Source organism: Lemur catta, chromosome 3 (assembly GCF_020740605.2).
Source record: "Lemur catta isolate mLemCat1 chromosome 3, mLemCat1.pri, whole genome shotgun sequence".
Classification (NCBI taxonomy): Eukaryota; Metazoa; Chordata; class Mammalia; order Primates; family Lemuridae; genus Lemur; species Lemur catta.
The window spans coordinates 110,628,441-110,648,394 of record NC_059130.1 but is presented as its reverse complement, the minus strand read 5'-3'; the positions used below and the strand labels follow the sequence as shown (position 1 = coordinate 110,648,394).

Below are 19,954 nucleotides of genomic sequence, written 5' to 3'. Positions count from 1 at the left end.
GTGTTGGATACTTTTTTCAATTAACATGACATAGTTAATCATTTTGCAGTTTAAACATTTTGTTTCTCATATGAAAATTATCTTTTGAAAAAGTTTATTTGAAATGTTTCTTTTCATACCAAACAATGTGAGGTTTTTACTTCCAGGAAAAAGTCAAGGATTTATAGGGGTCACCGTCTGGAACAGTTAAAGTTTATTCCAGGAATCCTAAGTAACACGTCTGGATTTCAGCCTTTGCTTCTTGAAGGATGTTTTTGTTTGTTCCAGTGCTTAAAGCTGGTTTGTTATATACATTTTGATAGAATTGGAATAGGTATTCCTTAACTTTTAGAGGTTGTCACTTTCCAACTTTCTTAAGTCTAGTTTAAAATTTATTTGTCTGCTGCAGTTTGCATATAACAGGTCCTGAGAGTGTTTGTATTTTACAAATACAAAGATAGTTCAGTGTTAATTCAGCAAGTAGTAGTTAAGAGATCCAGAATGTTAGAAGTAGATTTCTTTAAATGCTGTCCCAAGGATTGCAGGTTGATAATCAGTATATGCTTATCTTAGAGGAGTTAAAACCCCATTTCAGAGTCTATCTGTGGCAGATAAACCTTCAAGAATACTTTTCATCAAATGGTATACAATCAGATCTTCCATGGAGTTGTTGAAGATCAGGGATAGCCTTTAGAGTTTTAATCTTAAAGAAATTGAGTTTTCTAGTTGCTTTTTGTTTTTGATTTGTTCTTATGTGCATATTTTCTCTTTTTGCTCACGTAAACAATGTGTATTGCTGGAAGTAAAATCAGACTTTATACAAAACTGTGGTGCTACTGACTTACTGTTAATAGAGCATGAGTTTTGAGTGTTGTCAGGAATGGTGGTGACTGTTCTGAACCCTTCAAGATCTTTCTTCGGGTCTTTGTCATGTTCAGAAGCACACATTTGTGAGACAATCAATCAGAGTTAGAAATGTGCTTGTATAAGCCATCAACATTCTTCTCTTAACGCAGCCAAATGACCCTTGTGGATATCTTGGGGCCAGGATCATATCTTGACTTCTTAAAATCCACCTCAAATTGGTGTACACATCCTAAATCTTAAAGCTAGAAGGGAACTCGAGGCCATCCTGTCTTTTTTCCTGCCTTCAAACAGATAGTATTGTATCACCCCTATTTTATGGATTAGAACCTGAAATCCAAAGTTGTTAAATGACCAGTGATACACCAGCAGTTGTGGAGAAGGAGTAAGAACCCAGGGATCTTGCTTAGTGCATAGACTATTCCTTATACCCTTAGAATCATTTAAAATAGGCATTTGCCTTAAAGATCAAAAATCTAAAGTATAAGAAATCATATGATTCTCCTCTTTTTTCCCCTTTTCTCTCTACTCCCCCTATTTTATTCTTTTATATGTAGATCCCATAGGCTTTTGTTTTCACTCTTTAGCTAGAAGTCTGTTTAGAGTTATCTACTTTATTTAAAAAATCAAAGGCAAATAACTCTCGTGGAGGCTTCCTTTGTTAATTTTTATATCTCTTACCTTACTCTAGTCAAGATGCTACCTATATCTTATCAGAATCAGGGGAAATAATTTCACGGAATAGAGAGCCTTTAATCTCACCTGCCCCCCCCTTCTGTCTCTCTGGTTGACCTATCCCAGAAGATCTAAATTATTCCCTTAAATATTTAGCTACCTTTACTATGTTTTCAGAGAAAGTGTGAGCCAGTCAGACCATTAGGAGGGGCAGTTCTGCTTTAGCAGGACTGCATTCTGAAAGGTGATGCTGAAATTTCCTATGTGAAGTGCTCAATAGGAAGGAATTGAACAGAAGGCAAGATGGTATGAAGGCAGCCTTGGAGCTTTTAAAAAATTTAGATACCATCTTTGAAACATTCTATATTTCCAGAATACCAGATTCCATTGTTTAGTGGAACATATACACACCAAAGTACAAAACTATTATTTAATATATATTCCAGAGCTAAGTGTAAACTTCTGAATTATACGTACTATTGGTACTTTTTATTTTTTTTATTTTTATTTATTTTTTTTTTTTGAGACAGAGTGTCACTTTGTTGCCCGGGCTAGAGTGAGTGCCGTGGCATCAGCCTAGCTCACAGCAACCTCAGACTCCTGGACTTAAGCGATCCTACTGCCTCAGCCTCCCTAGTAGCTGGGACTACAGGCATGAGCCACCATGCCCGGCTAATTTTTTTGTATATATATTTTTTAGTTGGCCAGATAATTTCTTTCTATTTTTAGTAGAGACGGGGTCTCACTCTTGCTCAGGCTGGTCTCGAACTCCTGACCTCGAGCGATCCACCCGCCTCGGCCTCCCAGAGCTAGGATTACAGGCGTGAGCCACCGCGCCCGGCCTATTGGTACTTTTTAATAAGGATGTTATTAAAGTCAATTTTTTTTTTTGAGACAGAATCTCAGTCTGTCACCCAGGCTGGAGTACAGTGGTGTCATCATAGCTCACTGCAACCTTGAACTCCTGAGCTCAAGGGATCTTCCAGCCTCAGCCTCCCAAGTAACTAGGACTGTGGGTGTATACCACCACACCTGGCTTATTTTTTAAATTTTTTGTAGAGATGGGGTCTTGCTGTGTTGCCCAGGCTGGTCTTAAACTCCTGGCCTCAAGCGATTCTCAAAGTGTTGGGATTACAGGCACAAGCCAGTGCACCTGGCCGTTAAAGTCAATTTCATTTTTAAATGTTTTTCCTCTAAAAGAGATATTTAAGAGTTAGATTATCCAAAGTATTCTGTTACTTCATTTTGGAGCTGTCCTATAAAAAGGATGTTTTGATTTAGTTTCTCAAGGTTTAGTTTCCAAATTAACATTTTTTGTTTCTTTGAAAAAGGGCTAACTTTTTTCTTGCAGGCTTTTCACCTTGATTTTGATAATAGTCTTCATTCCTTAAAATAAGTCTTCATCCCTAAATGCCAATGGTAGGAAATAATTATTGAGAGTTTTTCATTTTTAAAAATTGATAGCAAATATTACGAATAGCTAGTTTTAGATGCTGTGTAGAAAGTAGAGGAGAAGAATATTATTCCAAGCATACATTAATGTCACAACTTTCAGCTTCTTTAATTGCATTTGTTTAAACTTTTGATATTTGATTAGAGATACTTTGAAACTGCTACATGACATATAAATAACGTTTCTTAATCGTTATATATTCTCAAAATTCCCAAAGTTAGCCAACTATATTAGAATGATTTTTGATAAGGACATTTGCAATGAGGAATCAAGTGTAATATAAAATTTAGTGTTTTTCCCTACATGGCTTTTCTGTCATTGACAAACAGTATTTTGCAGTAGGATTGATATTCAATGACTACTTATTATACATATAGAAGGTAATATAGCTAAGAAAGAAAACTACTCCCAGTTTTGGCAGGGAGAAGTAGAATTTAATAGAGATTGTTTATTTTCGTGTTAATAGTATATACACTTAGGAAATATACCAAGAAGGAACCTATTAAGAGATATTTGGTTCAGATACTCAGGATTAATGTGTCTGTAATACTCTTTATAATGTGAGATATTTTTAATCTTGGTTTTTGTTTTTTATTTGTGTTGCTTTTATTTATTTTGATATGGGGGTAGGGGACTGAGGATATCAAAGCTGTATAGATTTAGAAAATTTCAGATTACTGAAATAACCCATACCCCCCAATAGTCAGCATTTTTTTTTCTTGCCTTAATTTCATGCTCTACCTACAACAATATGGCTCTTAGTGATTTTTTTTTTCTCTAAGGAATAAATTGTCCTGACAGTCTCTAATTTTAGTATGGCTTAATTAAATGTAAGGATTATTGATTTGATTTAGTAATGTGAAACACAGTATTTATGCCCTCACTATCTATGGTGGGTGGATATCCTTTTCTTTTTGTCTCTAGGAAGAGTGTTTCTTAATGTGTGGCCCATGCATTGGCATTTTTGCATGACCTGTTGTTAACCATTTTTTTCTAGGTAGTGCTTGCCATTTGAATGTGTTTGTGGAAATAGAGCCCCAATAGCTTAGCTATAATTTTCTAAGTTACATCTTTACCTGCCTTGTTCTTTTTTTGTTCTCCTAATCTTACTAATCCCTTTTTGTTAGTTTGCTTCCATTATCGGTGCTTCCGTATGTGCTTTAAAATGATAATAAGTGGATATCTGGTGCCTGTTTTGTTACATAAAATTACTTCAATGGTATTGAATTTTGAAACTCTTTAAATTGTCTTGATATTTTTATAAGCTGGTGGTTAAGTACATCTTGATAAGGTGATCGATCTTAAAAGCACAATATATGCAAGTGTATTGCTAAGATCACGTTATCAAGATGTACTTTACCATCAGCTTATAAAAATATCCGTTTAGGCCAGGCATGGTGACTCATGCCTGTAAGGCACTTTGGGAGGCCAAGGTGGGAGGATCATTTGAGGTCAGGAGTTGGACCACCAGTGTAGGCAACATGGTGAGACTCCCATCTCTACAAAAAATTTAAAAATTAGCTGGGCGTGGTAGTGTGCACCTATAGTCCTAGCTACTTGAGAGGCTGAGGCAGGAGTTGGAGATTACAGTGAGCTATGATGATGCCACTGCACTCCAGCCTAGGCAACAGAGCGAGACCTTGTCTATTAAAAAAAAATCAATTTAAAGAGTTTCAAAATAACATATTTTACTTGTATTAATAGTATATGTGTACACTATATGTGTATGTGTTACATGATGTATGTAATAACATTTTGCTTATATTAATAGTGTATAGTAAAGCATTTCTAATGTTTGTGCCAGAAAAGGTAAATTCCTTGCATTCTTCTGTCTTACCACTGTCGTCTGCTTAATTTCTCTCACTGCTTGCCAGGATTGAATTATGAGAACTAATAGATGTTACTATTGATAGGACCATGTATTTTCTACTGTTGATCATTAAACCTTAAAGTCATCTTTCTGTTCCATGCTGTAATCCTAACAGAAGGCATGTGATTACATTTTTCATGTATAGTCTCTTGCTTTCTTGTGAATATATTTTCCATTATTCTGATTTTTAGTTTTAAATTTTATTCTACATTGTCAATGATGCTGATTTTAATTAGAATATCATCCAATATTATACAGTTATTTTATGGATGAAGAAAATACTTGAAATGCCTTGTTGTCTTACAAGGTATATTGTTTCACTTTTTAGTAAAGTGTAAACTTTGGAATGTTAAGCTCAAGAGTGGCTAATTTCTAAGGAAGTTTGAGCTTTTGAGACAAATTGAGAGTTTTTTTTTTAAAAGAAGGAAGCAGTATTAGTCTGTGAATGAGACAAAGCTTTCCAGAGTTTTTCAAGTAAAAAAGAAGTTTGAGACATCATCATCCCTAGTTTTGTGTTCACTTGCACTTTCCTAGAAGTTCTTTGCTTTCTTTGCTAGGTGTGGAGGGTGCAGCTTTCCAGAGCAGACTTCCTCATGACCGGATGACTTCTCAAGAAGCAGCCTGTTTCCCAGATATTATCAGTGGACCACAGCAAACCCAGAAGGTTTTTCTGTTCATTAGAAACCGCACAGTAAGTTTTCATGTCAGTTTTTTTTCACCTATAAAAGGTACATGTATTTTAGAATATAGAAAAATGAGAGGAAAGACTTTTAAAATTGTCTACAATCCTATTACCCAGAGATACCACTGTTAAAAATTAGTAGTTGTTCCTTTGAGTGCTTACATGTATATATAATTTTTATTTTTATAAAATTGAGGTCCTACTTGCATGTGTTCTTTTGGATCCCTTTCAGACCTCATAACCTCAAAAATGTGCTTAAGAATCTTTATTTAAGCATGTAAAACCTTTTTTTTTAAATAACCACTTTGTCCTTCCCTCTCATAAGAGAAACCCTTATCCTGTTCTGCTTATCTGGTTCAACCTCCTTCAGCTGGATGATAGACTTTAGTGTCTGCACAATATTTCGTTGGACAGTTGGATTCTAATTTGACTGTTGGACATTTAAGTTTCCATTTTTGCCCTATTATAATTAAGCTCTGAACAGTCTTTTGTATTCTTGACTCTATCTCTGGTTATTATTTCCAGAGATAATTTTATGATAGATTTCTAGAAGGAAAACTACTACCTTGTCAAAGGGTATGAACACTTTTGATGCATATTGCCAGATCGCTTCCCAGAAAAGCTGAACCAGTCAACACCCCCATTGCCCTGCTCATTTTTATCAGTGATAATCTGTGCTGCTATAGTAGGCCAGATTCACCTTATTTCTTTTTCATTTCTTGGATTATTGAGATTGACTGCTTTTTCACTTTTATTAGTCATTTGTATTTTTTTCTGTGAGTTTTTCTTTCATATCCTTTATTCATCAGAAATTCTTATTTGGCCCTAGAATAGATGAGTGAAGGTGCTATTTACAACATTCACATCTTACTGTAGGGTGATACAAAGTACAAGAAATTTACATTACACTTTCAGCTATTTTGAATATGAATATAGCTCAGAGATGTCATTAGTATGTCTGCTTTTTAGCCACCATTAACTTCTTTATTTTGGCTGTTAGATTGCAAAACCACTGCTAAATTTGTTAATGTCATTAAGTTAAATTGTTAAATGTCATTTAACTAGCATGATTGGTAGGTTATACTGGGTTTGTAATACAGAAAAGACTGAAGAAAAGACAGTGATTTTTTTTTTTTTAAAGTGAATGGAAAATTCTTAGTGTGCATTTATTTCTAAGACTGATTTGTCTTATAATTGAATCAACTTCTGTGTATAGCATATCAGTATTTGCTCTTAAGTGCATTTTTAAGATAAAATTGTCGTATTTTTGGTTTCATCTAAAGGGAGTTTTCACTTTTTAGTTGAATTTCAGTGGTGAATTTACAGGGATCTCTATCTTCTCTGATTTACCAAAATTCCAGATTTGGGGACGGAAGGGTGGTTAGAATTTGTGGTCTCTGGCTGTGAAACAAAACATAAATCAATCTCTTCTGCAAGAATTGTATCAGTTCTCTAATTTCACACTGTATCTTTTGCCTCCAGACTTTAAAACTGCAGCTTTAGGATTATTGAACTAGAACCTAAGACCTGAGCTTCATTTTATAGGATAGAAGGAGGAAGCGGACTTGTGTTGGGGTTGAGGAGCTTGAGCCCAGTGTATACTTGAGGAATCCATTTGTCTTGACAGTGACCACAGAGAAAAGTAGAGTATCCATATGGATTTGGTCATGTCCCCTAGTAACTTCGTTTATTTACACATAACCAAATTAATTCCTTCTTGATTGAAACTTGCCTATGGAGCAGTCTTTATTAATTGTTAGCTAGGACTTAAATATGGCGGTATTTAGTTTGTCTTGCATTTTGCAGATATATATTCACTTTGAAGAGAATTCATGTTGGAACCCATTGATTGTACTATAATATTTTCCATTCCCCATCTTGCTGCCTTTTCAGCAGTATTTAAAATAATCGACTGCTCCTTTCTTAAACACAATACTTCCCTTGGCTTCGATAACACAATATTCTGGTTTTTCTCCTGCCTCCCTGGTTGTCTTCTCTTATTGCTTTATAGGCTTACCCTTAACATCTGGCCATTATGTGAATTGAGTGGGAGTTCCTTAAGGTCCTCTCCTCTCTTTATTTTTTCCCCAGAAGCCCTGTTGGAGGCATTTGGCCTCAGTTATCACCCATAAGAAGGTGACTCCAGATTTTCTCTCTCTTCTGAGACTATGCTTCTAGCTGCCTATTTTATATCTCCTCTTGTCTTGGGATGAAACTCATTATCTCATTTCTTTCTTCAGTGTCCCTATTCAATGACTGGCATACCAACTCATTTATTAATAGTTGTGCAAGCCAAAAACAGAGAAATTGTCCTTGGCACCTTTCTCCCCCATCTCAGCGTATCTGATTGATCATTAGATTTTGTGGATTTTAAATGCTCAGTATCTCTGGAGGCAGGTAACCCACATTTAAATCATAGTTGCTCCCGACTAGCTGCATGGCCTTTGCAAGTTACTAGGTATTTTTCCTTGCTAGGCTAAGTATCCCTCAGCGATTATTTACTCTTTTGACGCAGTTGTATGTTTCATGAGTTTCTTTGTGAGGAATATAACCCTTACTGTTTTAATTAAAGTAAAGCCCATAATTGAGGCCTTAAAATTAAAAGGATGATTTTAAAGATGGTCAAATGTCATATGCCTATTTGTATGTAATACAATGTATGTCATTTAAATACAGTTGCAGTTGTGGTTGGATAATCCAAAGATTCAGCTGACATTTGAGGCTACTCTCCAGCAATTAGAAGCGCCTTATAACAGTAAGTAGTGTGTTCAATAAGACTGGTTTTGGACTGGATTGTGTTATTTCCTTCCAGGAGCCTCATGGTTCCTTGATAATTAATTTTTTCATTCATATTTCCATTTTATTTTACCTTGTGTTGTACAAAAATGAGTCTTACAGAAAACCTATTTTCTTTTAATGTGTTTTCCTGGTCTCTAAATTGTGTTGACAAATGAGTTCAAGAGATTGCTAAATAATTTTCCTAGACCTGTTGTCCATGGATCAAACATACTGTGTTAGCACTTGGTCGGCTGGCTATCTGCTTTTCGTATTTCCCACTTGCCATCAACAAAGTCTTGTGAAGTTTTTGCCAAAGTAAATGAGTGTTATAACTACTTTCCAAAGGTTTGATTTTTGTCCTCATTCCATCTGCAATGGAATGTGATTCTTAGAAATTCTAAATTAACCAGATAATGGTGGTGCACACCTGTAGTCGCAGCTACTTTGAAGGGTGAGGTGGGAGGATCACTTGAACCCAGGCATTAAAGTTCAGCCTGGGCAACAAAGCAAGACCCCTGTTTCTAAAAATAAATAAATATAAATTACAAGTTATGTGATATGTATTTTGGCCCCACAGACTAATAGTTCTAAGAATCACTTTTCTAAAAGAGTCACATGACCTGAAGCTTATGGAAAAAATGTATTGAATGATTTCGTGATAGAGAAATAGAAGAGGTAGAAGAGTTTTCTGTTTAAACTGCTGAAAATATAAACGTGTTTTTAAACCACTTATTCTATAGGTGATACTGTGCTTGTCCACCGAGTTCACAGTTATTTAGAGCGTCATGGTCTTATCAACTTCGGCATCTACAAGAGGATAAAACCCCTACCAAGTAAGGACCTACCTGGCCAATGAATTGGTTTTAAATTATGATTCCAGTACTGTTCTTTATATCCATGATGCTGTTAGCATTTTATTTTGATTTGTAAATCTATGTTTAAAATCAAAATATTCCCAAGTCAAATTGAAAATAAAATCTCTTAGTAATGTGCATTTTGTTTAGTTTTTCATTTGATAGCTACGTAGTAAAAGATACTGGATTTCCAATTTAAAGAAAAAATAAATAAAATTTGTTAAAAATGAGAGAAGTCAGTTTTGCAAGTGGAAGGTTTGAAGTTTTTCTTTAATTGACCAGTGTTTTAGGCTGCTAATGATTGCATTTTTGATTTTAAAAAATTTTTTTTCATAAACACTATTCACCCCTTTTATGGTGTTTGGGTGGATAATATCTGCCAGGGATCCAGGAGACAGGAGTATTTTGAGAATTAATACATTTATTTTTAATGCTTTTTCAAAGGGATACTAACTTAAGACTATAGAAGTAGAGGTTAAAGGAAATAGCTTACACCCAGAATATATCCTAGTACAATTATAAGGTAAATGAAGCAGATTATTAATAATTTAACTAAGGACCACACAGAAAGTAAATCTTGTTACAGTGTGTTTGATTTATAGATACTCAACGTTGAATTAAACCTTATAAATTTCAGATATTTGTTGATTTGTTTTTAGATAGTTTTTGTATTTTGAAAATAATTATCTGAATTGTTTACTTTATAAGACATTATAACATGTTAAAAACCTAGAGGTTTGCATGAAAAAAATGATAAATACAAACTCTTACACTTACAGCCAAATATTCTAATTTTTGTTCATTTTTTGCTTTTAGCTAAAAAGACAGGAAAGGTAATTATTATAGGCTCTGGTGTCTCAGGCTTGGCAGCAGCTCGACAGTTACAAAGTTTTGGAATGGATGTCACGCTTCTGGAAGCGAGGGTAAGAATTTTAAGCCTGACCTAATGGAAATATGGTAAGGAAATTATCTCTTGCAAATTAAGGAATCATACAACTAAGCAAAATTGATTATAGTGTTGTTTATATTGGATAAAGCATTTTTGATGGTAAAGCCTTGGAAAATGCTCAGTAAGTATTTAGGGTTTGTAAATGATGCGTATATTCTTTTGATGGATATTTTCGGGTCATTGTTTCTTGCATTTAGCTCTCAAATTTGGGGCCTTCACAGACATATCCTTTGTAGGAGGTGGTTATTTTCAGTGGTGGAACAGAGTAATTTCTTATTGATATTCAAGGAAAAGAAGTTGCTTCTCAGAGAGGAGCCATCTTTTAGAAGCCAAGATATTGGTTCTCTTATTATTAGTCCTGGAGAGAGAAATGGAAACTTGGAGGAGAAAGGGATAATGGCAACACAGTTAGGAAAAAAGAACATCATATAAGGATGCTACTATTCAGGTTATTTTCATGAATAATTTTTGAAAACTAATTATCTTCCAGTGGCTTAAAAGCCTCCCAGGACTCCCACCATTTAAAAACCACTTCTGAGGTAACCTAAACAATCTAAAATTTTATAAAAGTTTTCAAAATGTTGTATGCAGGTCAATCCAAATAGCTTTTTTATAAACTTTTTTTTTTTTTTTTTTTTTTTTAAGAGAAAAGAGTCTCACTGTTGCCAGGCTGGAGGCAGTGGTGCAGTCATAGTTTGCTGCAACCTCAAAACTCCTGGGCTCAAGCAATCCTCCTTTCTCAATCTCAGTCTCTGGAGTAGCTGGCACTACAGGTACAAACATGACCAGCTAATTTTTTAATTTTTTTGTAGAGATGGAGTCTTGCTGTGTTACCCAGGCTGGTCTTGAACTCCTGGCCTCAAGCAATCCTCCTGCTTCAGCCTTCCAAAGTGCTGAGTTTACAGGGGTGAGCCACTATGCCCAGCCTAAACTACTCATTTTTAAAAATATTCTTTTTAAGTAGAGTATGAGGAAGTCAGAATTAAATATTTTGCTGATATAGTCTGTTGCTAAAAATAATATTTTATTCATTAACTCAGAAAACATTTGTGTACTATGTACTAAAAGTACAATAAGGAATTATGGGATCATTATGATCTCTTCCTATGTGGAGTTTATATGTTTTTGTTTTGCTATTTTGTTTGCTTATTTGGAGTTTACAGAGTACGCTCATATTATTCATAATTATTGAATTATTACTACAGCTCAGTAAGGTTTTCTCATATTTCAAAATCCCTAATCAGCAGAGATAAACCTGGGCCTATTCAGGGATGAAAGATACTGTAACAGTTTCTGTTCAGTACGCTCTTTGCCCCTTATAGGGCTGCACTGGAGAACCATTTGTCAGAGAAGTCATCTGTCAAATTATTCACAGCTAACTTTGAGGATTGAGGAGCAAGAGCCAGATTACTTCAGTGGTAGAGAAAGTTGATATTTAAATAGTGTTAGAATTTGTGAACAAATACTTTCTTTGTAGGCAACCCTTGTTCATCCTATACATTAAAAGATATTATAGACAGCCAGGTAGAGAGATAATAGTACCTGGGACTGAATATGTCTTCTGGCTGTCAAATTGTTTTATGTCACATCATTTGATTCCATACTTCAGATGTCATTTGTTACCTGTCTCTCCCTCAAATAGTCTTTGAGTTAAACTTCATTTGCCCTTTGTGCCCCCACTACTGTTGATTGCACTTTCTGAATTACACCTTTCTTTCTGAATTATAAAAGAGCCATGGTATGGTATTATGCCAGGTCTGTGGGTAAAACAAAACTAATCATTTTGGCCATTTAATTTCTGAAAAACAGGACCGTGTTGGTGGACGGGTTGCTACATTTCGCAAGGGAAACTACGTAGCTGATCTTGGAGCCATGGTGGTAACCGGTCTTGGTAAGTAGTTCTTAGTTTTATGCTGTAATACATAGTCTGAGGCTCATAAAATTATTAAAGTTTAAAATTATAGATGCAGTTTTGAAATATATTGGTTTAGTGTATTCTTGTTAGTGACAGGTAAATTGCCAAATAGTCTTCCTGAAAAGATATAATCAGTAAGTCCAAATTTATATATCTTTTGACCTAGGGCATCTTTTTCCAGTTCTAGAAAATTATTCTAAGAAAATAGACAAGTGGAAGCATTTTTTTGTTTGTTTGTTTGTTTTCTTTTTTGAGACAGAGTCTTGCTTTGTTGCCCAGGCTAGAGTGAGTGCCATGGCATCAGCCTAGTTCACAGCAACCTCAGATTCCTCGGCTTAAGCATTCCTACTGCCTCAGCCTCTTGAGTAGCTGAGACTACAGGCATGTGCCAGGCCACCATGCCCAGCTAATTTTTTCTATGTATGTTTTTAGTTGGCCAGAAAATTTCTTTCTACGTTTAGTAGAGACGGGGTCTCGCTCTTGCTCAGACTGGTTTCGAATTCCTGACCTCTAGCCATTAGCCATCCTCCCACCTCGGCCTCCCAGAGTGCTAGGATTACAGACGTGAGCCACCTCGCCCAGCCTGAAGCATTTTTAATGTGGCATTGTTTATAATAGTGGAACATTAGAAACTACAGATTAGAAGATTAAATTATTATACAGTGAGAACTATTCAGCCACTAAAAATTGTGTAGCTCCATGTTAACATAAAGTGATGTCCACAATATATTGCTAAGTTGAAAAAAGATTCTAGGCTGGGCTCAGTGGCTCATGCCTGTAATCCTAGCACTCCGGGAGACTGAGGCGGGAGGATGGCTCGAGGTCAGGAGTTCAAGACCAGCCTGAGCAAGAGCGAGACCCCATCTCTACTAAATGTAGAAAGAAATTTTCTGGCCAACTAAAAACATATATAGAAAAAATTAGCTGGGCATGGTGGCGCATGCCTGTAGTTCCAGCCACTTGGGAGGCTGAGACAGGAGGATCGCTTGAGCCCAGGAGTTTGAGGTTGCTGTGAGCTAGGCTGACACCATAGCACTCTAGCCCAGGTGACAGAGTGAAACTGAAAAAAAAAAAAAAAAAAAAGAGATTATAAAACAATACATGTGTTATGATCCTTTTGTGTGTTTATGTCTGTAATTTTATATACTTAAAATCTAGAAAGATCTGTAATAAAATATTAATTAATGACATTATAGGTAATGTTTGGCATTCTTTTTCATGGTTATCTTACATATTTTTACTTTGAGCGATTTTTTTTGAGAAATAAAATCATATACCATAAATATTGAGCATTCTTGAGGTAAAAATATTTTTACTTTGAGGTTTTCATTCTCTTTTCATAGGTGTGTTGAATTTAATTGTTTGAGTTTTTTCTAGGAGGGAATCCCATGGCTGTGGTCAGCAAGCAAGTAAATATGGAACTGGCCAAGATCAAGCAAAAGTGCCCACTTTATGAAGCCAATGGACAAGCTGTAAGTTGAGGACAAACAGAACTTTTCAAAATGTCTTTGGTTCAGTTGAAAACAGTTTGAGGAGAATGAATGGATAAACATAAACACTTACAAATACAAACTGAGGGTAGAAAGTATGGGACATTATTCTGGTTGTTTCTTAACTCTGAGCTATGTAGGAAGGAATTATTGTATATGTCCAGATACACATGTCTGTTCAGGCATTTATCTTTAGACATTTTATGAGGGCTGGCTAGACGGGCTTATCTTTTTATTTGGCTGTGGCCATTTACTCCAAGAGACCTGTGGAATTGAAACCTGATTCTTCATTTCTTTGTATTGTGCCTCCCATCGTGTGCTTTAGCTCTGTGTACTCTTTATGACTTCAGTTTTGTGTATATAAGCTCAATTTTTGGATGGGCTAATAGCCAAATGATGTACTTACCCAAATGCTTAGGTAGGTTTTAAGTATTTGTTGGCCAGAAGCATAGAAGCTTCCTATACTTAGTATGACATGGAAGTGATAATTGGTATGGAGGAGTGGGAGTAGTTTAACCACTGTAAGATAGGCTTAGATTACATAAGTCAGTCCTAATTTTTTAGGGATGAGTGAAATTCAAAAGTTTTGTACTCAGCAAAAATTTTACCCACTCTCCCCCATCCGGGTGAGAGCCTACACTTCTCAGAATATAAGCACATTATTATCTTTATTATTTTTATATTTGGGGGAAGGGAAGATTTCCTACATATATGGTGGTTTAGCTGTTATCACTAAAAGTGGTAAGATCCTGACTCCTTAATTTTGTGTGATAGGTCTTAGGGGACATCCTTCCTTATTCCTATCTACCTTTAGGCTTTACAGGGTTCATATCAGAGAAGGACAGACTTTCAGGGAATGCTTTGGGTCCCATTCCCACCATCCTGGTCCAGATTTCCTCCCGGAGCTTGGAGGAGGGGGCCTTACAGGAGGCTTCTGGCAGAATAAACAGAATAAAATGGGAGAAAAAGGATGAAGAAGAGATTAATTGAACAATTTAGTAAATTTCTGTTATTCTACCAAGATCTATAAAAGATAGAGAGTAAGACAGTCTCTACTATAGTATGGTGGTACTTATACACAAATAATTCTTTTTTCCCAACTTTTTATTATGGAAATTTTAAAATATGCACAAAATGTAGAAGGAGTACTATAATGAACCCCCATTTTCCCAATCTTATTTTATTTGTCCCATTCCTGCACTTTTTGGTGGGTGTGGGGGGGTGTCTGGAGTATTTTTAAGCACATCACAAACACGTCACCCATAAATAAACCAATAACACAAGTCAAATCAGATTTGCCAAGGTTAAATAGAAGAACAAATAGCTGTGGAACAAACAAGGGGGCAAGAAAATGTATGAAGGCAGGAGGGGCAAAGGCAGGGAGAGAGGTGGAGATGGGGAGAGCAATTGTGAATGGCAGGTCAGGACTTCCAGTTGTGGAAGGGAAGGGCATTGGAGGTAGTAGAGGAAGGTGTAAGTCTAAGCAGAGACGTCTGCCAAGGAGGATAGGATTCTACCAGTGTGAGGGTAGGAAATGTAAAGCTAAAGTGTAGGCTGGGGCCATGCTGTGGAGGATGTCGCTTGCTAGGCTGATTGGTAGGTTGAAACTTCAGAGGTTTCAGAGCAGGGAAGTGACACGATCAGATAGGTGTTTGAGGTAGATAGGCAATAAAGCACAGAATTGAGGTAAGGAAGCAAGGTTCTGAGATGACTATCCTCATGATGTGATAGAGTCCATGCTAAACATGATCACTTGTCATTGATATGCCATCTTGAGGCTTTCCAGAATATAGAGCAGGTTCATTTAGGCTTTCTAACAGTAAAGAGAGAAGTTTTTTCTAGTAGTGATATCAAATTGGCCGCTTTCTTGGTATTAAATGAGCTTTAACACTTTTTTGTAAATATTTCTTTCTAAATACCAGGGTGTCCCAAAAATCTCCATACAAAGGAAAAATTCTGTAATGAATATTTTGTAAATAAAGGTACATTTAGCTAGTAGTTCCCATTTTTCCTATGTATGGTGACTTCACTTTCTCAGTGAAGAAAGTGGTACGTTGATTTATGTTCTGGCTCTGTGTCTTACCAGGGCCAGCCCTTCGAGTGGCACTGTAATAAACAGTTGTTAACCTGGTGTGTGGTTTTGAGCATTTTGTTTGCAGGGATATTTCTCCAGGTGAAATTGGTAGTTGTCATTCAACTCTGATCTACGTAGGATTTTTCTAAGTTGGTATGTTTGTATTGGATGCAGTAGCCAAGTAGTAAGGACGATTTTTTAAGATCTTCATCTGAGAAAGAATTCTTTGCAGCTCTGAATTATGTTTGCCCTAAGTTAGTTTATCAAATGTAAGAAGGCATGTTAATGTTTCTGTATTTTGCTGCCATCAGTAAGCTCAGGGTAAGAATGGGCAATTATTGACTTGTGGATTAGCTTTGGGCTTACAAGACAAGTACAAAGAGCCCCATTAATTTATGCTTATAATTACAAATATGTTCATGGCTTTAAGAATCTAAAGGGAGATAAGTAGGTCAGTAGTTTCATGCCTCTATTAGAAGCAGCTAAAACACACACACGTTTGCCTAAGGTCACTATCGTCAGTAAGTTGGAGAGTTGGAATCTATTGCCTGTTGTTGGGGCTCAAATGCCCATACTTGTTCTGCTATACCTGGCTGATAGTTCAGGAGAGATGAGGCTGCGGCGAGTATATGCAGCTCTTTCTAACCGCCTGTGTGACCGCATCAGCTGAGTCTCCTCAGCTTCCTTTTAGTAGTTACCCGAGGTGCCAGCAAGTCCTCCCTAGAGCTCGCCTTCACTCAGCTATTGATTTTTCTTTAGTAGACCGTCCAAGGAAATGAGGTGGTGTTTCTCCATTTGTGGACAGCATCAGTCAAAAAAGGAGTGATTGGATGGTTCTGTTGTTCATAGAAATCAATTCTATCCTGTATAAGCTCAGTAGTTCCTTAAAGTTATAAATATGACTTGTAATATTGTCTTAAGGACATATCTCCATACCCAGCCATTTTGCTACTATAGGAAAAAATCATGTAGCAAGTTACTTTTATTGTTTTTATTGTTTTAATCACAATCATAAGGATCCCTGACAGAGTTTACCTCTCTGTTGTCTCTCATCCTACATTTGCAGCTAGAATGTTGAGCTTCTGTGTTTGTTTTTGACAGAGGAAGTTTATTTTGTGGCTCTGGATCACTAGAACAAGGGCTTCTCTATTAATGATATTAAGGAATATAATATAGAGATCTAAAATAATATGGGGATATTAGGATCTCCCTATAAATAGAAGGGATCTTCCATACCTTAAGGCTATGAAACAATCAGAGCTAATACAGCAGCTGTCTGGTGATGGAGTTATATTCTGACCTATGCTGTAATCAGCTTTAATTGGACATGGAGAAGGCGAACAAATAGGGTAATTTGTATTTCAGGAACATTTTGGGAGTCACCAGTGAGGGGACTGAAAACACGGATTGTTGGGGGAGATGGGGAAAATGGCTTTAAATGTTTTTTGCATCTCCTGTACACCAGCTAGTAACTCAGGGGCTTTAGATCCCCCCCCCCTTTTTGAGTAATGAAAAGGGTATCTTAATCAAATTCCTACAGTGCTGTAGTGTTCTGCATTACAAGGTCTCTGGTATCCTTTGGGGCAGAGTGAGGGGGCTGCGGGAGGGAGTGTTGTTACCAAATGAGAGTCAAAGGGAAACTGAGACCTTGATTTTCTTCATGGGAATGGCTTGTTAGGAAGAAGAAAGACAGCACATGAAAGGTAATAGGTACTAGGTCTCTTACAGACACCCTTAGAACTATAGGTATACTCAATACCTATCATAACTTAGCCGGTTTTCCTTTGTATGCATATACAGTGATGCTCAGGTTATTAACTTTTGGCACAGGCCTATTTGACCTTTTGGGTTTTCATCTTCTTTTGAAGAAACATCTTCAGTATCTTTACAACAGTCTTTCTCTACCCTTTAAAATCCATGACTGGCAATCCCTGCTTATTAAAAATAAATGTGAAAACCTCCTGCTTTCCTTTAATGGTCCTGAAATTGCAAAAGTTTTTTCCTCCTTAAATATAGTTATAATACGACTTTGCTTTTCCAAACTATATTAATTTATTCATTTAACAAGAATTTACTGAGCACCTCTACTATGTGCTAAAGACCGCTAGAGAGAACTGCTTAGACATATCGTGTGTACTTTATCTACACACCCTAATCACTGCTATAAGGAAGTCAGTTATTATATACCCTAAAAGATTCCTTATGAGTTTGGGAGGGGAGTACACAGCAGTCTGTGTGTAGACTCACATTGAATTTTATTTGGATTAAGGATATACCTGTTGTCCTTATTCTCCCTTTAGCAGTAATAGCCGTATCCCATTTCCCTTGGCTGTTCAGGAGAATCTGAATTAGAAACTCCTCAGAGTAAATTTCTTCTTCCAGGTTTTACCAAAGGAATTAATGTTAATCCTCTTTTACCATAATTCTAGAAGTGCTCAATGGCATGGGATGGGGAGGTTGAGATTGACTGCGGCCTTCACTGGCCAGATATAGCCAATACAACTTTTTTCAAAATGTGATTCATCCTGAGGATTTCTTGCTAAATCTCAGAACTTTCTGTACAATCCACTCCGCTCTGCTGCTAGAGAGCTTATGAAGACTGGAAGTAAGGTAGATGTACAATGTTTTTGAAGACCTAAAGAGCTTGAGATGATAGAATGCAACCAGGTGTAGAATTAAACAAAGCTATCCTTTTTCCTTTGAGATTACGTCTTGCAGGATCAGGGACCTTGTCCAGAAAGTTGTTTGGCTCTCCTTAAATTTATTCCGCATGGGCTAGATACACTGGCTGCCCCTCCCCCAGCCTTATTCAGAGATGCTGTATATAATCTACAGGACCAAAACGATCAGGAATGAATCAAACCTAGTTAGACCAATGAGACTTATCAGATTCTCTTAGTCTCGAAAGAGCTATCTGCCTGGAGCCTTTCATAGAGAAATCAATGGCTTTGAAAAAGTAATCAAAATCTGTTAAAAATGATATCCTTTTTGTTTGTTTCTTAGATAGAAGGCTCTATATTACTGGTCCTTTCCCAAAAAATGCTTCTTAGTTTGCTATTATAAGTTCTCTGTTGTAACGCAGAAATCCACTTACCTTCTAACATAGTGCTTAACCCCGTGTAATCATTTGTTGAATTCCTTTCTCAGGATGCAAGTTAATAGAATGGCCAGGTAAAATTAAAATTACTGTGACTTGTGTTTAGAGATTGCCAGTATTTCAATTTTGTTATGTTCCTCTTGTTCCATAATTATTTGTAGAACTAATAGAATCCAAGGGTTCTCCCTAAGGGGAAAGAAATGAGCTGAAACACTGGTAGTTTGGGAGTGCTAGAGTAGTCATCTGCTAGAGTTCTTTTCATTGTCTGGGTATGTCAAATGGAACATTTCTAACTAGTTTATTTTTATTTTTATTTTTTTTTGTTTTTTTTTTTTTTTTTTTTTGGAGACAGTGTCTCACTTTTTTGCCTGGGCTAGAGTGAGTGCCGTGGCATCAGCCTAGCTCACAGCAACCTCAAACTCCTGGGCTTAAGCGATCCTACTGCCTCAGCCTCCCAAGTAGCTGGGACTACAGGCATGCGCCACCATGCCCGGCTAATTTTTGCTATATATATTTTAGTTGGCCAGATAATTTCTTTCTATTTTTTTAGTAGAGACGGGGTCTCGCTCTTGCTCAGGCTGGTCTTGAACTCCTGACCTTGAGCGATCCACCCGCCTCGGCCTCCCAGAGTGCTAGGATTACAGGCGTGAGCCACCGCGCCCGGCCTAACTAGTTTATTTTTAGAAGTGAATTCAAGATTTAAATGTGTTAAAAACACATTTTGGTTTTCTTCCAGTAAGTATTGATTTCCTAATGGACACATATTTTAGTTATTATTTTCCAAATATTCCTTTATTAATAATTGCAAAGCAAAATTTTAAAGTTAGTGGGGAAAAGCCAGGTTTCAAAGCTATCCCTGGCTGCATTTGCAACATTCCTGTAATTGCTTAACTAGGCAGAAAGTGAACGAGCCCTGACTGCAGACTGTTTTGCATAATCTCATAAAACTGAGCCTTGGGTTGGATGGTGTACGGGAGATGCAGTCCTGTCATCTGGTGTCAGTCAAATGTGGCAGTAATCATTTTTGTTTGTTTATGTTGTTGTCATTACTGTTCTGTGTTTTTCCTTTCCTCTTTTCAGTTTTGCTTTTTCCTCACTGCTTTCTGACACCTCTCCCCCTCCCCCCTCCTTTACACCCCTTTTAACTGCCTTTCTTTTGGCCATTTCTGTGCCTTGACTTTCCCATTTCGGTCTCTGTACAGTCTGTTCCTTATTTCTCTAGTGGTTGCAGCTTCTGAGCTAACAGAATGCTTCTGTCATGCTGTGTGTTTAAA

General features: G+C 36.6%; 1 protein-coding gene across 2 annotated transcripts in view; it reads left to right on the top strand.

The window, feature by feature from the left end:
* The window catches only part of KDM1A (lysine demethylase 1A), a 60,030-nt gene that overhangs the window by 23,345 nt on the left and 16,731 nt on the right, over positions 1-19,954 (top strand). For both annotated transcript variants that reach the window (XM_045546065.1, XM_045546064.1), the window contains 6 exons: positions 5,399-5,532; positions 8,200-8,278; positions 9,042-9,134; positions 9,972-10,078; positions 11,914-11,995; positions 13,397-13,491. In XM_045546065.1, coding sequence (XP_045402021.1) covers positions 5,399-5,532; positions 8,200-8,278; positions 9,042-9,134; positions 9,972-10,078; positions 11,914-11,995; positions 13,397-13,491 — 590 coding nt within the window. The remainder of the gene's footprint in view (positions 1-5,398; positions 5,533-8,199; positions 8,279-9,041; positions 9,135-9,971; positions 10,079-11,913; positions 11,996-13,396; positions 13,492-19,954) is intronic.